At 35.1% G+C, this 15,948-nt stretch overlaps 2 protein-coding genes and 1 pseudogene across 3 annotated transcripts; 1 reads left to right on the plus strand and 2 right to left on the minus strand.

Moving 5' to 3' along the window:
- Positions 1 to 685: 685 nt before the first annotated feature.
- Positions 686 to 7,518, plus strand: LOC120125348 (annotated as a pseudogene).
- A 132-nt stretch (positions 7,519 to 7,650) lies between these two features.
- Positions 7,651 to 9,038, minus strand: LOC120125467 (60S ribosomal protein L37-3-like). Of its 2 annotated transcripts, none has more exons than XM_039143904.1 (5): positions 8,945 to 9,038; positions 8,717 to 8,852; positions 8,028 to 8,129; positions 7,846 to 7,915; positions 7,651 to 7,802 (listed from the first exon to the last, which is right to left on the minus strand). In XM_039143904.1, the coding sequence occupies exons 1-4, from the start codon at positions 8,945 to 8,947 to the stop codon at positions 7,866 to 7,868; spliced, it is 291 nt and encodes a 96-aa protein (XP_038999835.1). In that variant the 5' UTR covers positions 8,948 to 9,038; the 3' UTR covers positions 7,651 to 7,802; positions 7,846 to 7,865. The 2 variants fall into 2 exon arrangements, with proteins under 2 accessions (XP_038999835.1, XP_038999834.1); XM_039143903.1 differs by having other exon boundaries at positions 7,651 to 7,805; positions 7,849 to 7,915; positions 8,945 to 9,037.
- Positions 9,039 to 9,570: 532 nt separating this feature from the next.
- On the minus strand, positions 9,571 to 14,644 carry LOC120125466 (kinesin-like protein KIN-13B). Its single transcript, XM_039143902.1, has 12 exons — positions 14,233 to 14,644; positions 13,475 to 13,705; positions 12,701 to 12,895; positions 12,378 to 12,479; positions 11,825 to 11,902; positions 11,631 to 11,712; positions 11,300 to 11,459; positions 10,909 to 11,211; positions 10,534 to 10,752; positions 10,049 to 10,409; positions 9,908 to 9,973; positions 9,571 to 9,826 (listed from the first exon to the last, which is right to left on the minus strand). Exons 1-12 carry the CDS (start codon positions 14,401 to 14,403, stop codon positions 9,647 to 9,649), a joined length of 2,148 nt encoding a protein of 715 aa, XP_038999833.1. The 5' UTR covers positions 14,404 to 14,644; the 3' UTR covers positions 9,571 to 9,646.
- Positions 14,645 to 15,948: the final 1,304 nt, after the last annotated feature.

Below are 15,948 nucleotides of genomic sequence, written 5' to 3' on the forward strand. Positions count from 1 at the left end.
AGTAGTTTTATTTCGAACAGACTATTTTTTTGACAAGTTATTCTTACAATCTTCTAATTATTATTATTATTTTATTTAAATCTTTTAATCATTATTGATAGTGATGATTGCTTGTATATAGATTAATTTATTAGAGTAGTTTTATTTCGAACAGACTTTTTTATTGATAAATTTATAAATAAAGTTTTAAATTCTAAAAATTAAATTAAAATCATTATTTAACTATAAGAGATTTTAAATTGATCATTATTTTAATTTTATTAATCAAATTATTTAATTATTTAAATTATACCAATCAAATCAAATCGTATACATTTAATATTAAAAAAATTGACACAATTATTAATAAATTATTTTTTATTATTTCCATATTTTGTTAATTTTTTCCTTATTATATGTGAAATATTAAATGTGTGTGTATATATATATATATATTGTTATTTTAATAGAAAAATAATTAATGCTAATAACATTTAATTTAATGGGATACGATATTAGATTCTTTAAATAAAATTATGAGTTTAAATTTTAATGTTTGCAAATAAAACAAATTAAATTGGGAGATCATTTTCATCCTGTAATATCTTATTAAGATTAATAGATTAATAAATCGAACTGGTTACATAAAAAAAATTAATACAAAATGCAAACACTTCGGCGAAAGCTGAATCAGCAGTAAAACAAACAATGCCTACCGGTTCTCGCGTTGAAGTTTCCCCCTCTTTTTTTCGTTTCCTTTCTAAACTAATTTTTTCTTTCCTTCCAAACACAAGTTTTCCTTTCGGTTCCTTCATTCCTTCAACTTTTCAATTCAAATTATTTGATTCGTTCCTTTCATATTCTTCCTTACCAAGTGACATATGATTTTTCGTTATGGCGGTGATTTACAGTTTCCGCGAAAAGGAGAGAGATAGACGAACACAATGATTCGTTCGATTTAGGGATTTTTTTTGGCTTGATTTGGCCGAAACAATGAATATGCCAAAGAAAAACCAGGTGACGGTCAGTGACTTGGTAGAGGAAGCCAAGAAGCGAATTGTGATTTTAGCTATATGCGTCGTCGGATTGTCCTATCTCATGTCACGTTAAGTTATGAAATCCTCTTTTTTGTTTGCGTTTCTCATCTTATTGCTATTGAATTTACTCTATGATTTTGATTGTTCAATCGTTCTTCTTAATCTTCAAGTTAAATCTGATCAATGCTTTTATCCAGTTATTTGCTTTTGAGTTCACTTGGGATATGAGTGTGTTCAATTAGAGTTAAAAAAATCTTGGTATGTTCATTACGGCTTTAGTTTTTTTTTTTAAGTCTCGTAACATCATATTTTAGGATAGAGTTGCATCGGTTATATATGTTTCTAGCATTGGTGTTTTGAGAAAAAAAATAGTAATTTACAACTCTAGTTCCAAAATTTATGTTGGCATCTTGATTTGTAGTTGGGTTTCTTCCTTTTGGTGAGGGTGGTGGAGGGGGGGGGGAGAATTGAGTTAGGTTTCTTCATAATTATCCCGCCATAATTTAGCCAGTCTCACATTTGATTGTCTGGGTGATAAATCGCCAGTTGCAACTACTTAATCTTTAGATGTTGTCCAGGTCTCACAGTTTTCCCAACTAAGCCTTTAAATTAACATCACTAATTGGTTAACATATTTAAATATAATGGTACTTAACAGTTGGCCTTTAGTGAGCAAAGATAGAGCACACCGGTTCCTTTACTTTTTTTTTTTACTAATTGCCAGCAAGTGCAGTATAATGCTATCAATGTATGGTGGAATTATATGTATGGAGCCCTGAAATTTTGAATCACATGAAGTTCATTCATTAATTTTTTCTTAATTTGGACTTGGATTTTAAGATATTTAAAAAGACATCTGACATTTTCAGTACATGATTCCTATTAATTCATTTCAACCTTTTGAATTGATATTTACACATTTCTTTTTTCTTATATCAGTGACAAGCTCCTCGGTTTTGGTTAATCTTCCTGCTGCTGCCTCCTTAATCATTCTCCTCAGGTATTTCTTGCTAGATTATGAAATGCGGAGGAAAACTGATGCATATAACAGAAAACCTGCATCTACAAGTGCCTCGGCTCCAAAGCAACCACCAGAATGTCCTAAAGTTGTTGAACATTGTGATTGGAGAAGGAAAGTAAATTCTCCTGTCGTTGAGAATGCGATAGATCAGTTCACAAGACATCTTATTTCCGAGTGGATGACAGATCTATGGTATTCTCGTTTAACACCTGATAAGGAAGGCCCGGAAGAATTGGTGCAGATCATAAATGGAGTTCTTGGGGAGCTCTCAGAACGCTTCAGAAGTATAAATCTCATCAACTTACTCACAAGGTATAAGTCCATTCCACCACTGATTCTTTTTATTATTGTTCAAGACTGCTTAAGAGGGAGCTAATCTATATCTAGGACGATGCAGGGACCTTGTTAATCTCTTTTGTTCACACTTGGAGCTTTTTCGTATCAATAAACCAAAAATTGAAAATAAGCAAGCTGAACCACCGACTATCGAATATCGAGATGCTGAAATAAGACGCATTCTGGCAGCAGAGAACAAACTGCACCCGGCTTTATTCTCTACTGAAGCTGAGCACAAGGTTGTTGAGTTTTTAGTTTGACCTTCCAGTTATGTCAAAACTAGTCCATTAACCTGACATTCCTATAGGAGTGTACTATCCCTTGATTATGATAGTGCCTGCCCTGTTCATTTCAGGTGTTGCAACATTTGATGAATGGTCTCATTTCTTTAACATTCAGGCCCGAAGATTATAGTGCTCTTTCTTTCGTTATATTGTCAGGGAGCTTCTGGCTTGCACAGTAATTCGAACTGTCATAAATTTAGTGAGTCCAAGGTGATATGCATTTCTACTTTTCTTGACTTCATTATTTTATGTTGCTACTTGTCTCAATCATATTGAATTTTTGCCACAGGTTTATAAATGAGAGGATCGAATCTGCTGTTATATCTAGGACAAAAGCTAAAGGAGAACTTAATGCTGCTCAAGATGCATCTCAATACAAAGCAAATGGCTCTTCAAAGATCCCGTCTGATCATTTTTCTAAGTTTCTAGATCCTTCTGTTACTGGTGTTGAACTTGTACGGTTAAAAACTAATCAGTCTGGAGCTGCTGGAGACACCACTGCAACAGACGAACTAAATGGAAAACAACTTTCAAAGGATTCATTGCTTTCCATGGATACCCAAACTTTCCGTTCATGGAGCTCGGTGCCCTTGAACTCACAGACTGGTGCTGAAAGAGATATTGAACGACATTGTTCAGGCGGAGAATGGGGTGACGTGTTAGATCTGATTTCACGTAGAAAGACTGAGGCCCTTGCTCCCGAAAATTTTGAGAACATGTGGACAAAGGGGAGAGATTACAAAAAGGATGGAGAAAAACAATTAATTGGGCAAGTTCCACATCATTTCTTTGCTGGGAACTCTGCTGCTGTGGATCATGCAAAAGCAATAGTGAAGACCAGAGAAAAGTATCCAGCCAAGCTTAACTCATCTGAGAGTCATGTTGCTCAACCGGCATTAACTGATCCACGCAGAATAGAAAGATCATTCCCACATGAAGTTCGGAACGTATCATACTGCTCTTCAGTTGTATCTTCTCAGGAAGATGATCATAACCTTGTTGATTTGGAGGAGGTTGAAACAGAAAGCAGTGATTCCTTTATGTCTGGAGAAGAAGACTCGGGGCTTGTAATGGGTCTTGATTCTTCTGGAACTAAAGTTTGGGATGGTAAGAGTAACAGAAACCTGACTGTTTCTCACATTCATCATCCACTTGAAAATCCTGAGGGCCATATTTAAAGAAGGCTGGTGGAAGGCACGTTCAATATCGAAGATTGACTAGAACCCCATCCAGAAGGAAAAGATCTAGATCAACCAGTCAGAAGTTGCCTGTCTGGCAAGAGATTGAGAGGACAAGCTTCTTATCAGGGGATGGACAAGACATACTTAATTCACTGAATGGACATGGAAAAGCTGAATATTCCAGTGATGATTCTGAGACTGAATTCTTTGGTAGACTTCACAGTGGAGCAACTGCTTCTTCATCTGCTTCTCCTCTCTCTATTTCAGAAAGTCGTAGTTTGACTGTTAATTCCTTGCAAAATTCGTTGGTTGGAGGGTCTTTTTTTAAATTGAGATGTGAGGTACATAATAATGACAAGTATCTTCTTCATGTCAGTTTGCTATAATTTCTCATTCTGGTACTTTTTCCATGATTGTTGCAATATTATTTCCTTTTGCAGGTTTTAGGTGCAAATATTGTGAAGAGTGGTTCAAGAACATTTGCTGTTTACTCCATATCTGTTACAGATGTAATAAATAAAAATAGTAGTTGGTCCATCAAGAGAAGGTGTGTAGAGTGTGCTATATACTTTCTGGTCTACCTCCCATGTTGCATCCTAGAGCATTGTCGAGGCATCTCAGCTGGATTTTTCGAAAATGTGAAACCAGTTAGATTTTTATCTTCACCTCTATCTGTGTTGCTAGCCTTTTTAATTGTTCTCATTCAGGTTTCGCCATTTTGAGGAGCTTCATCAGTGTCTTAAATCTTTTCCAGAATATAAACTTCACTTGCCACCAAAGCATTTTCTCTCATCTGGTTTAGACATTCCTGTAATTCGAGAACGGTGTAAATTGCTTGATGAGTATTTAAAGGTTAAATGCTTGAACTCAATTTTATCATTTTTCTGTATTGAGTTTTTGTCGTAAAATATATATGTTGGGCTGTTTGATTACTTGACATTTAATTCATATGTGAGAAATAGGCATAGCATATGCTTTATATACTAGATTTTCGTATCTTTATGTATTTAGAGGACTTATTAATATTTTTTTCGTCTTCAGATGCTATTGCAGCTTCCGACTATTTCAGGATCAATTGAAGTTTGGGACTTCCTAAGTGTTGATTCCCAGGTGAACTTATTTTTCCTTTCTTTTATGGGAAGAGAAATTGTTTAGAGGTTGGGGGTGGTCTCAGATTTTCCTAGTTAAGTACAACCTCTTATTATATAATATTTTGTAATGCAGACATATGTATTCTCGAGTTCTTTTTCTTTTGTCGAAACATTGTCAGGTAATTCAAATATAATTTAGTAGGCTGTTTGCATAGTTTGCTTTTTCCTTCAAATGATTATATTTTGTGCGTTGCTTGGAAACTTTCTAGTTGGCCTTGATGATAATCCATCTGGAAAGGGCAAAAAGGCTTCAAATGTTATGGGGCCTCTGATGGGTCCCTTAACTTCCAGGAGACAACAGTTAGATACTGAAAGCAAGGAACCTTCATTGCAAACAAAGCTTACTCTTACAACTGATGGATTAAGAAATACAAAAAATGTGTCTAATTCTCTATCAAAAGTTGCCACTGGAGCATGGTGCAAGTCCTCTGAAGATACTGGCAATGGTTCTGATGCTAAAGTGAGAAATACATCGTTGGGAAGGAACTCAAAGGAAAATGTTAAAGGAAGAGAGAACGAAATAGTGGAAGATGCTTCTGAGTTGCTTCTTGATTCTGACATGTACTCAACACTTCCTACAGAGGTAATCAGTTTAATGCCAAATGTTTTCTATCCTCTGTCAGTGTCTCCAGAATTAACTTGTCTGTCATAACCATGCTTAATCAAATGCAAAACTTTCACGTTTCATACTTATTTGCAATTCTATTTGAAACACATCTATGGTCCTCGATGGATTTTAACCGACTCATCTTCTGTTGTAGTGGGTACCACCAAATTTAACTGCTCCTATATTAGATTTGGTGGATGTCATTTTCCAGCTCCAGGATGGTGGATGGATCAGGTACATAAATGGCTATAGGACTGTTCACTTATGTTGGCATCATATTTTGATTTTGCCTCCTTAAAATGGGAAATCATCTGCCCTTATGTAAGATTAGCATTAACACATTGAATTTTAACCAGATGCACAAGTTTTATGTACTTTGCTTGTGTATTTCAGGTACAACTTGGAATGGGTGATGCTTTTGATGACTGGCTGATAGAAAAGATCCAGCTACTACGCAAAATCAAACGGGTTGAGCAGGTAGTTATTTGATCTCAGAAATTATTTTTTTCCTTTAAAAGTATAGCCAAGTTATCTGTAAATTTGTTTGGTGTCATTAGAGACCTAGAAGAAATCTCCTCTTGACCAAGCTTGCAAGAGGATTGAAGGGCCAGCCCAACCCCAGTGATCTTTACTCAAGCCTCTACAGCGGAATCATTTTTGTCCTCTATAGTGGAGTTTTCCATACAGCTTAGTCTAGATCTGTCCGACATATGTTTTTAAGATCAAAGATCAACTAGGATTCTATTCAATGTCCTATCCGACTTGAAATTTATATTTACATCCTTTGTCTAATATGTTTTTGCTATATTAGATTTTTTTTTTCTGTATTTACTTGTGCTTCCACTTTACTACTTCATGTCTTGTTTTGTGGAAACTGCAAGTGGTTTTTTACAAAAAATAAAAAATATAACTTTTAAACGTGGCTACCGATGCTTGTATGCACTTCTAACATAGAATGCCTGCAATTTTCATGCAGATACTTTGGCCTGATGGAATATTCATAACGAAACATCCAAAGAGACAACGTCCGCCACCATCTTGTAGTCCATCCCAAGCTTCACCACATCCACAATCTCCTGAGACATCATCTATATCGAGTGATGAGCAGCAACAATTGGAAGCAGAACGTCGTGCAAAATTTGTTTACGAGCTAATGATTGGTAGTTTGTTTATCATCAATGTTTCTGATCATAATCTGCATTGCACATTTTCTAATGTCACCAAACCGAAAATTCTAAGAAAGTCAATTAATACGGTTTTCTCGGTACAGACAAAGTGCCTGCTGCTATTGTGGGTATTGTTGGTCACAAGGAGTACGAAGAATGCGCCAAAAATGTCTATTTCTTTATTCAGGTAATTTAGGACATTAATAGAAACAACACTTGAATTATTAACATCGAGTTGGGTATAACGTGATCGGTGCAGCTTACAAGTTGTTGAGAGTGGCTGGTGATTTTGGTTTTCATATTGAAATTCATTATGGTTAATGTTTTTGGTGTCTCTTGTTGCAGTCTAGTGTGTGTTTGAAGCTGTTGGCATACGATGTTATCAAGCTATTGCTGTTGTCTGCATTTCCGGAGATGGGTTACTTATTCAAGCAGTTGCATGAGGAAAAACACAAGTTCGGTGAATATAAAGCGTATTAGTTGGAGGTTGAACAATAGAGGTTTGGCCGTATATTTCCCCTCAAGTCAGTGGAATGTTGAGATTCATGTTTTTGGTTCATTGCATTGAGAAGAGATTACGTCATTCATATTTTACAGCGCCAATATGTACCACTTCATATACATTTTCAAATTCTGTAATTAGTGTCCTTTTCCTTGAGAAAAAAAAAGATTCATCACTCTTGGAGGGAATTGTAAGTAAACCTTGAGAACAGTTGATATACGATTGAAAGCTTTTGGCTGTGCTTTTTCGCCCAATTCTTATCATCTAATGTTTAACAATTACCTCATGAGCCGCGATTATCAACTAAAAATACACAGGATTTATAAATCTTTTGATGCATTATTTCTAAAATTTCAGCCATCCAAAACAATATTACAGGCAACGTCACTTAAACAAGTATGTCATTAATTTAATCCAGAAAAGAAAATAAAATAAAACATCAATTAAGAGTCGAACAAAAATAGCCTAAGCAGCTACATAAAAATAGAAACTAAAGACGACAAAACATCCATTGTTGTAATAAGTGGCACTTGTCAAGTAATGCTCCAAACAAAACTTGTACTAAAAATGATGAATTCAACTAAACAACCTCATAAGCAACTTAAGCAGAAGAAGCTAATGCGATCTTCTTCCTCGGTGCTGCTTCAATACCTAGGATCATGATCCAACATGCAATTCAAAATATTAACAATTTTTGGGGTTAAAAACGTTTCAACTGGAACATAATATGTTCATATAAAGAGATTAGCAGGCATTTACATACCTTCTCTGAAACCAGTCTTGAACCTCCTAGGAACATGACGGAGATACCTCATCCTACCAGTTCCGGTGGTCTTCCTTCGGATTGCCTTAACACTCCAGTTATCTGATTGACACAATAAACAGGCTCCCCTTAAATTTAACAATTAACATACCAAGTTACAATCCCCATTCACACATAATTTAACATCTAAAACATCACGAGTTCACGACACTACAACCGTATTACTGCGATCTAAGAATATAAGCAAATTTCTTGTAACATTAGAACTAACAAGTACGATCATCATCATATTACAAACATTCATACTCCTGCAAGTAAAAAAGTTTAAACTTTGGTAAAGAAACAAAATTTCACATCAGTGATCACACACTTCTCATTATATTCAGGATCTCTATCCCCATCAATCACCAGCAATTTTTGATTTGGTACACTAACATAGCCCTGGATAAAGAACTCTAATTATAAGAAATTTATTCAAGTAGAAAAGCAAACTAGTAAATTACAATCCAAGATACATAATCTTATCAAAAGAGATTAACTTGAATACACTGAGTACATAAAAAGAAACAAACCCAGAAAAATAAATCAGCCAAACGGGAAGAAACCCAGATTTAAAAGCATACCTAATAAACCGTAAGCAACGAAAAAAACTAAAGCTTTAGAGATGAAAGGAAAGATGAGGTACTTACATTTCCTCTTACGGGCAGCAGGGAAAGCACAAGCAGAGCACCGGCTCTTTTGGATATGGAAGCTACGGCGGCCGCATCTCACGCAAAGAGTATGGGTCTTGTTCCTTCGTTTACCAAAACTCCCTGTTCCCTTTCCCTGCAAATTACAGTATTCATTTCAATTGTAAACATGCAAGCAGATCAAAGGAAGAGAAAATAAAAGAGTGGTTGCTGTTTTTTCTGTTTTACCATTGGAGCTGAACAAGGAGGAGAGCGGCGCAGGAAGAAAGTATTATGGCAGCTGAAGGGTTTTTCAGAATGGAGTTGAAGAATTCGATTTCTTGGATGCGCCTAATGGGTTCGTTTTACGTTTTTCGGCTTATTATAAGAGATTAGCTCGATTTGTTCGTCCATAATGGGATTAGGTTTGAACTTTCCACGTGGTCGAGAAATTAAATTTGAAAGGGGAAAACCCTCTTAACTCTCTTTCAATTTTAAATTTGAGCAAATTGGTCCCTGTAAAAAGGAAGAGCAATCCAGACTCGAAAATTTTGAAAGTCAACACTTATTGACAATTTAGTGTGATTTTAAGATTTTCATCAATTTTATATATGAGTAAACTATATAAAATATCATTAAACTCTAGACGGTGTATAGTTTATACCACTAAATTTTCAATGCCCTAATTATAACATGGAATTTTTATTTTGATGTAAATTATATGTTAAATTATACAATTTGACTACAGTTGCTGTTGAAGTAATCTTTTTGCTCTTTTCTTCACATGGTGAATCTGAATCATCCAGCAAACTGCTGCCAAATCAATTTTTTCAATAGAATCTCCCTTTAAAAATGCAAATAATAATAATAAATCATAAAACCAAACCAATCTAGCAATGTATTTCGGAAAAAGTCAAATGAATAGTTTGACTTCTATCTTCAACTCCATAATCAATAGCCAGATGAAGATACTAACACGTTATGCTCCTTTAAGCGCTTATGGAAATAAGCCAATCGATTTTGTAACTGTGTGACGCCGGCAGCCTTCTGAGAAAGAATAGCAGTCAACCTCGATATATAATCATCCAGCTGGTTCCCGGGTTGATCTGCTTCAACCAGCAGGTTCATCTCCTGAAAATGTTACATTTGAATTTAATGAAATCATGAAAGCAGCTCAATGAGGTAAAGAATAAGTTGCGAACTCAGGTTTACCTCTTTGACAATGTTCATGGTTTCCTCCACTTGTTTCCTGTGGGCATTTACAAGATCCTCCTCTTCCTGTGTAAAGGCAACACTTGAGCTTTAACATTAAAAAACAAGTTATTTTTTATGTCATCATCTTGTAAAAATTACCTGTAGGAGAGCATTCAAATCATCGTCTGAATTTGAATGCTTAAAGTTGGATCTTACTGGTTCTTTCCATTTCTTCTGACCGATAGGTTTCGGTAACTTGTTCTCCAATGTAGAGAAATTGTATTGATCCCGCTTCCCATTTTTCTTCCACATCACTTTCTCCTGCTCAAAGGTGTCTTCTGATGCTTCAAAATCATCTCTTTCATCTTGGTCAGGCCATGTATCATTAATATCATCCTCGAAGGATGATGATGCAGTTGCTGAAACTGAAGATAAGGGCTGAGCAGCGGATTCTTTCAGATTTAAGGTCGAAGATAAAACATCTTTCTTTGGGTTTCCCCCTTTGGAAAGGCTCTTCACCCTGTATGTAATTTTTACATCAAATAGAAGTCAAACACATGAAAGGAAAAGGCAATTAAAACCAGAGGAATGAATTTAAAAAAAGATTAGTAAATTTTGTTTATAATTAGACAAGTCTTGTTTACCTATCGGCATATCTTAAGGTGTTCAGAGTGTGTTCACATGACCCTGAACTCGGTGAAATGCAAGATATCATAACCGTACGGGAATTCCCCATAAAAGAGTCCCTTAGAACTTCAGTCAGTTTACTGCCTCTAAAAGGAATGTGGCCCTGATCATTGTCAAGAGCTCTTATGCACTCCTTCAAGGCAAGCAAGCTCTTGTTGATCTCTGCACCTTCCATTCTGCATTACAAATAGAAATGGCTAATTAAACAAGCAACACTAAATTCTGTCTGTTTAACTTATAGTAACAACGCTTTTTTTTTATATATATTAAGCTCTGTAATTGAACCTGCTCTTTATCCATGGTCATTTTGCAATTTAAAAGATGTACAGTACCTTGTCTGCTTATCATTATCTGTAGTATCTGCACCTCGTTCACTTCCAGCCAGATCTATAAAGGAGAGCTTGCCAACAAGACGGGGAGGCTTTGATCCATTTCCATCAACAGATCTCTTGACGGCAAGCTGAAGTATGGCATGAGATCGGGATGATTCCTCATTTGCACCTGTGGTACCAGTACTTCTTGTGGCATTTCCTTTCTCAATAAGCTCCTTAATAGTCTCTACATCTGATACTATGTACTCTTGCAGACCCACAATACAAACTTGCTGCTTACCATCCTCTCGCATGCAAAGTTTTCTACAGAAAGAAAGGTTAGTTTTTAGCGAATTTAGAAACAAAAGCACTGAACAGAAAAGGAGAATGCTTGTAACCATTAACAACTTACTTCCTATCACCGAGAAGATCATACAATTTTCCTCCATATATCTCAAAGAAGCTTACAAACAACTGAAACCCTTGGTTCCTGTAGGTATGGTGCATCAACCTCAAAATATCCCTAGAGGCTCTAAGCGGAAGCGGCTTCATAGTATAGGTTTTTCCACTTCCTGAACAAGAGAAAGATCTATAAGTGCAAGATGGCTTAAATTTGTAATTCAGAAATAAGAAATAAATTGATGCAGAAAGCAAATTATAAGTTAGTGTCAAACAAGAAAAATTCACAGTTAAAAAAAACCTCCAACAAAGTATCCATCTAAGATTTGGTGACAGTTATTTACCTGTTTGACCATATGCAAAACAAGTGGCTTTGGTGCGTTGAAAAATTATAGGAATTATGGGCTCCACCGTCTCATGATAGACCTTCAGAAAAAATGAAGCCAAGATAGGGTGAGAAAAACAACAATTCTAGGAGATCCATATCCTGTAATATATTCTAACCTTATCCACTAATAAGTTTAGACCATCTACTCACCTCATCATTAGAAACCTCTTCGTTCAGCACTGCATCAAAAACGAATTCATGCTTCTCCAAGTATTCTGTAAGGTCAACCTACAAAATGTCAAAAATTAAACATGTCAATATATGTAGTATAAGAATAGACTAATTATGCTAGATAAATAGTTGAAGTGTGTCAAAAAAAACCAATTAACAAATGAAGGCATAAAAATGCAATAAGCTTTTTAATGTGTTATGCCATGGCATAAAAAACATATAATACTTCCTCCAAGAAGGGCCAAAATAATCATTTGAAACTAAAAATACAAGTGAAGGTTTGAGATTCCTTATTGATGTACAAAACTGTTGTTTAAAATAATTTTTTTTGATAGGAGTTGTTTAAAATAATTAAATGTGAAAACTGTTTGTCATTGGTTCCATTCACATTTTTCTTTGTTCTTCGGGCATAAAATTGGGAAATACATATTTGAGATTTTCTGGGTTCATTTTGAATCGCTATGCTTTTATGTGACCTTTCTAATTTGGTATAGCCTTGACCTTGTAGAGGTTAAAATAATTTAGTTGTTACCTTAAGTTTAGTCTCATGCACTACTAGGGAATTGGAAAGGGTCTCTATGATATCTTCCTCATTTTTTGCCAACTCCTTTTTATTGAGAGGTCTCTTGCGCACCTGCAATAAAAAACCCATAGAAACTGAGTGGTGGTGGTGGTAGCTTGATGTAAGATACTTAGATGTTGATCATTAATTTACTCATGCAAAACATGTGATGCATGAATCACAAGATAGTAAAAAGCATCTACTGCTTTTGTTGGTATTGCAATCCCTTTAGGTTGAAAAGAGAGTAAATTATGAAGCGATAGTCAAAGGTAATCAGCATAACAAAGACATACCACAACTTTGATCTTTGCAACTGAATTGACCTTCTCTTTGTCTGCAGCAAAGCTTTTGAGGAGGTCATTGCCTGGCACACCACCAGCTCTGCCTGTTTGTTTGTTATTTGAAATATAGGGTTCAGAGTCATCAAAGCTTTTGCCTCGGACAGGATTATAGAGAGAAGAACCATTATACAGGTCGGGAACAGGCATCTGTCACCAATAAACAAAATCATGGACATAAACAATCATAAAAATTGATTTACTCATACAGTTGAATCTCAAAACTTCTAGATTGCACACTTCCCGTGAAAACAAATAAGACTAACTATAAACATAAATCAAAATACTATAAACATGGAGTGCATGAGGTATAAATCAAAATAGGTTAACAATCCTTATGAATCTACCAAAGTTGCTATAAGAGAAAATTGAATTCAGTCAAACAGCTTCCTTCTATCACCAAACACTGATTTATACTAATTTTAGTACATGCTACCTGCCCCTTTCGCTAAGTTTAAGCATTAACTAGTAATAAATGATTAAAAATACAAGAATCTAAACTATCTTCTCTCTTTTTTTCTTTCTTTCTTTTTTTCATTTTTTGTTACCAGAAATTATAATCCTTTAAGACACTAAAATCTGAACTATGATTCAATGTATGCACCCAAAAAGAAAACTGATGATTCGATGAACTTATGAATCCCCTATTTGTTTATTACTGGACTAATTCATCAATAGTAGACGTGAACAATAAACCTACTAAATTTAAAGAAACGGTGAATGACTAACCTGAGGTATAAGCTCTGTATCAAAAGAATGCAGATCTAGGAGACCAGGACTAAATTCATTGGGCGACTCTTCACCATTCTTCCTCTGGCTTGACAGCCGTGAACAAACTGGAGGACCCATAGGTTCAGAGAATAAATCGTTCCCCATATTGAAATCCCTCTGCACATTCGTATAAATCCTAGACCCTTGTCCTCCTCCATCGCCACCTCCACCGCCATAGAATGCATAATCCTGTTCTCAATTCAAGCAGCAAAATAACGCAATCAAGCATTCGGATATTGAAATAATAACTAAATTGAATTGAACGTTGATCCATAAAGATCCAGAAGTCAATCCTCCAATCAAAACCTTCCAGCATTACTTTTTACACTTTCAAGTAGTGCAGATTAACACAAAATTTATCTCTTACTTCTAGCTCTTTTCATTTTCCCCCTTGGAAAGGGATTTTAGATCTACAAAAAAGAAAACCATCCATAAAGAGAAAAACCCAATTTTGTTCCAACGAAATGGCATCTAAAAACCCTAAATTATTTTAGTACCAAAAACGGGGGGTTATATCTCTCGCAATTCTCCTTATCATTAAGACTAAAAATTATATAATTATAGATCTAAACAATTTTCTTACATTGTCCATTAATACCAAAAGTAGTACGTGTACCTAGATAGCAAATTAGCAATTTTCATTTTGCGTCATCTGCGCATTACTCGGAGCCAAACATGATTCAGAAATCTAAAAAGAAAAAAAAAAGTATGAGGACCTGACGAGGAGGGATGGAGTTGTTAGAAGAGTGAAGATGCTGAAGACCAGCAGACTGAAGCCACCTTCCATTCGACGTCGTTTCCAAGAAGTTATCTGAGTATTGCCTCTGATGGTGTACCTGCAACCCCGACGCACCAGATCTCTTCCCCTGTCTGCCCATTCCGTTCATCTCCCACAACTGTCTCCCCTTACTCGATTACTTATACTCGCAATCGAATTTTTTTTATTTAAAAACAAAAATAAAATCTCGGATGCTTCGATTCAAAGCTTCCCTTTCTCTGTCCCTTCTTAAAATGAAATTATAAAAGGAAAAAAACGCACCCGATCACTCGATCTACAGTTAAACGAATCTTAACCGGGTTTATACCCAAAACAAAGAAGCTTCTCTCTTTTTTTTTTTTTTTTGGTTACAGACAAGATTCAAAGGAGGAATGGAAAAGAAGATGACTCTGTCTGTCAGTGAGAGAGCTGTTTTTTATTTTTGAATTTTGAAGACAGATTTCGAGACATGTGCGGCACGTGCGGTGTGGGTGAAAGGGTGCTGAAGACCTAAAACGGCGGCGTATTGCTATTTGATTGGGATAGTGGTGGATTCAGTGGGCTGTAAATGGGTACAGTGGATGTTTTCTTAAGCATGGGCCAATCAGCAACAACCACCGTCCCACATGGTGGGGCCCTGGAGAAATTAGTCCGTTGCGCGGACGGTTTTTGACCTTTTTCGTTTGAGCCTTCTCGTTCCAAACTCCCACACTTGGAGGGATCCCTCTCTATTACACACACCTGTCGCTATTAATTATAGATTAATAAATCATAAGATTAGTACAGATCCATGGACGAGATTAATTTTGTTCATTCATATTATTATTATTTATTTATCTGTAAAATCACATTATTTTTTATAAAAAAATTAATTTTATGTGTAAGATATTTCATTATAAATATTAATAAATTATTTTAAATTTTCAAATAGAAAATGCATAAGGAGACAACAAGGAAAGAAAATTGTCATAAATGGTAGAGACAAAGCAATTAGTGTTGGTGAGGATGGGGAGAGTATCAACTGCATTAAGCTATGGAATCTAAATGAATCCAATGCACCCTTGGTGTTTGACTCGGATTCATTAAATGTTCGCTTAGCTTATCTCTCTCATTTTTTATTCATGCTTAATATTTAAAAAATGAGTCAATCAAAATTTCTTATGATTGGATTTGACGTCTCGACTCATCAAGATTATGCTTATTTATTATAATGTTTATTTTCTCTATTTTGAACCATCGACTAAATTTAGATATGCGACTTACGTTCAGAGATAGTTTTCTCACGATATTCAACTTTGATTTGCGATTATCGGCGATCTTTCAATAGTTTGATATCTTTTCGTAATTCGTTTGTCGATACACTCTAACATATTCATATCCTATTTTTTATTCAATTTTTTTTGATGAACTTTTAACATTTTTCTTGTATAGTTTTTATATGACCAATTATTATATAATCATGTTCTAATTATGTTTCATTGTAATTTTAGATATTCCTATTTTCAATAAATTAGCAGCTTTTATTTACGTTAAAATAAAAATGGATATTTAGAATTGGACATATAATCTTAATAGTCATTATAGCTTAAATAATTCATTTTTCTTTGAATTTTTAAATTCTAAATCTTAATGCCAATTTTTGGATTTAAGTCATTTTGCCACTAAATTACATTTG

Source organism: Hibiscus syriacus, unplaced genomic scaffold (assembly GCF_006381635.1).
Source record: "Hibiscus syriacus cultivar Baekdansim isolate YM2019G1 unplaced genomic scaffold, ASM638163v2 tig00110430_pilon, whole genome shotgun sequence".
NCBI lineage: Eukaryota > Viridiplantae > Streptophyta > Magnoliopsida > Malvales > Malvaceae > Hibiscus > Hibiscus syriacus.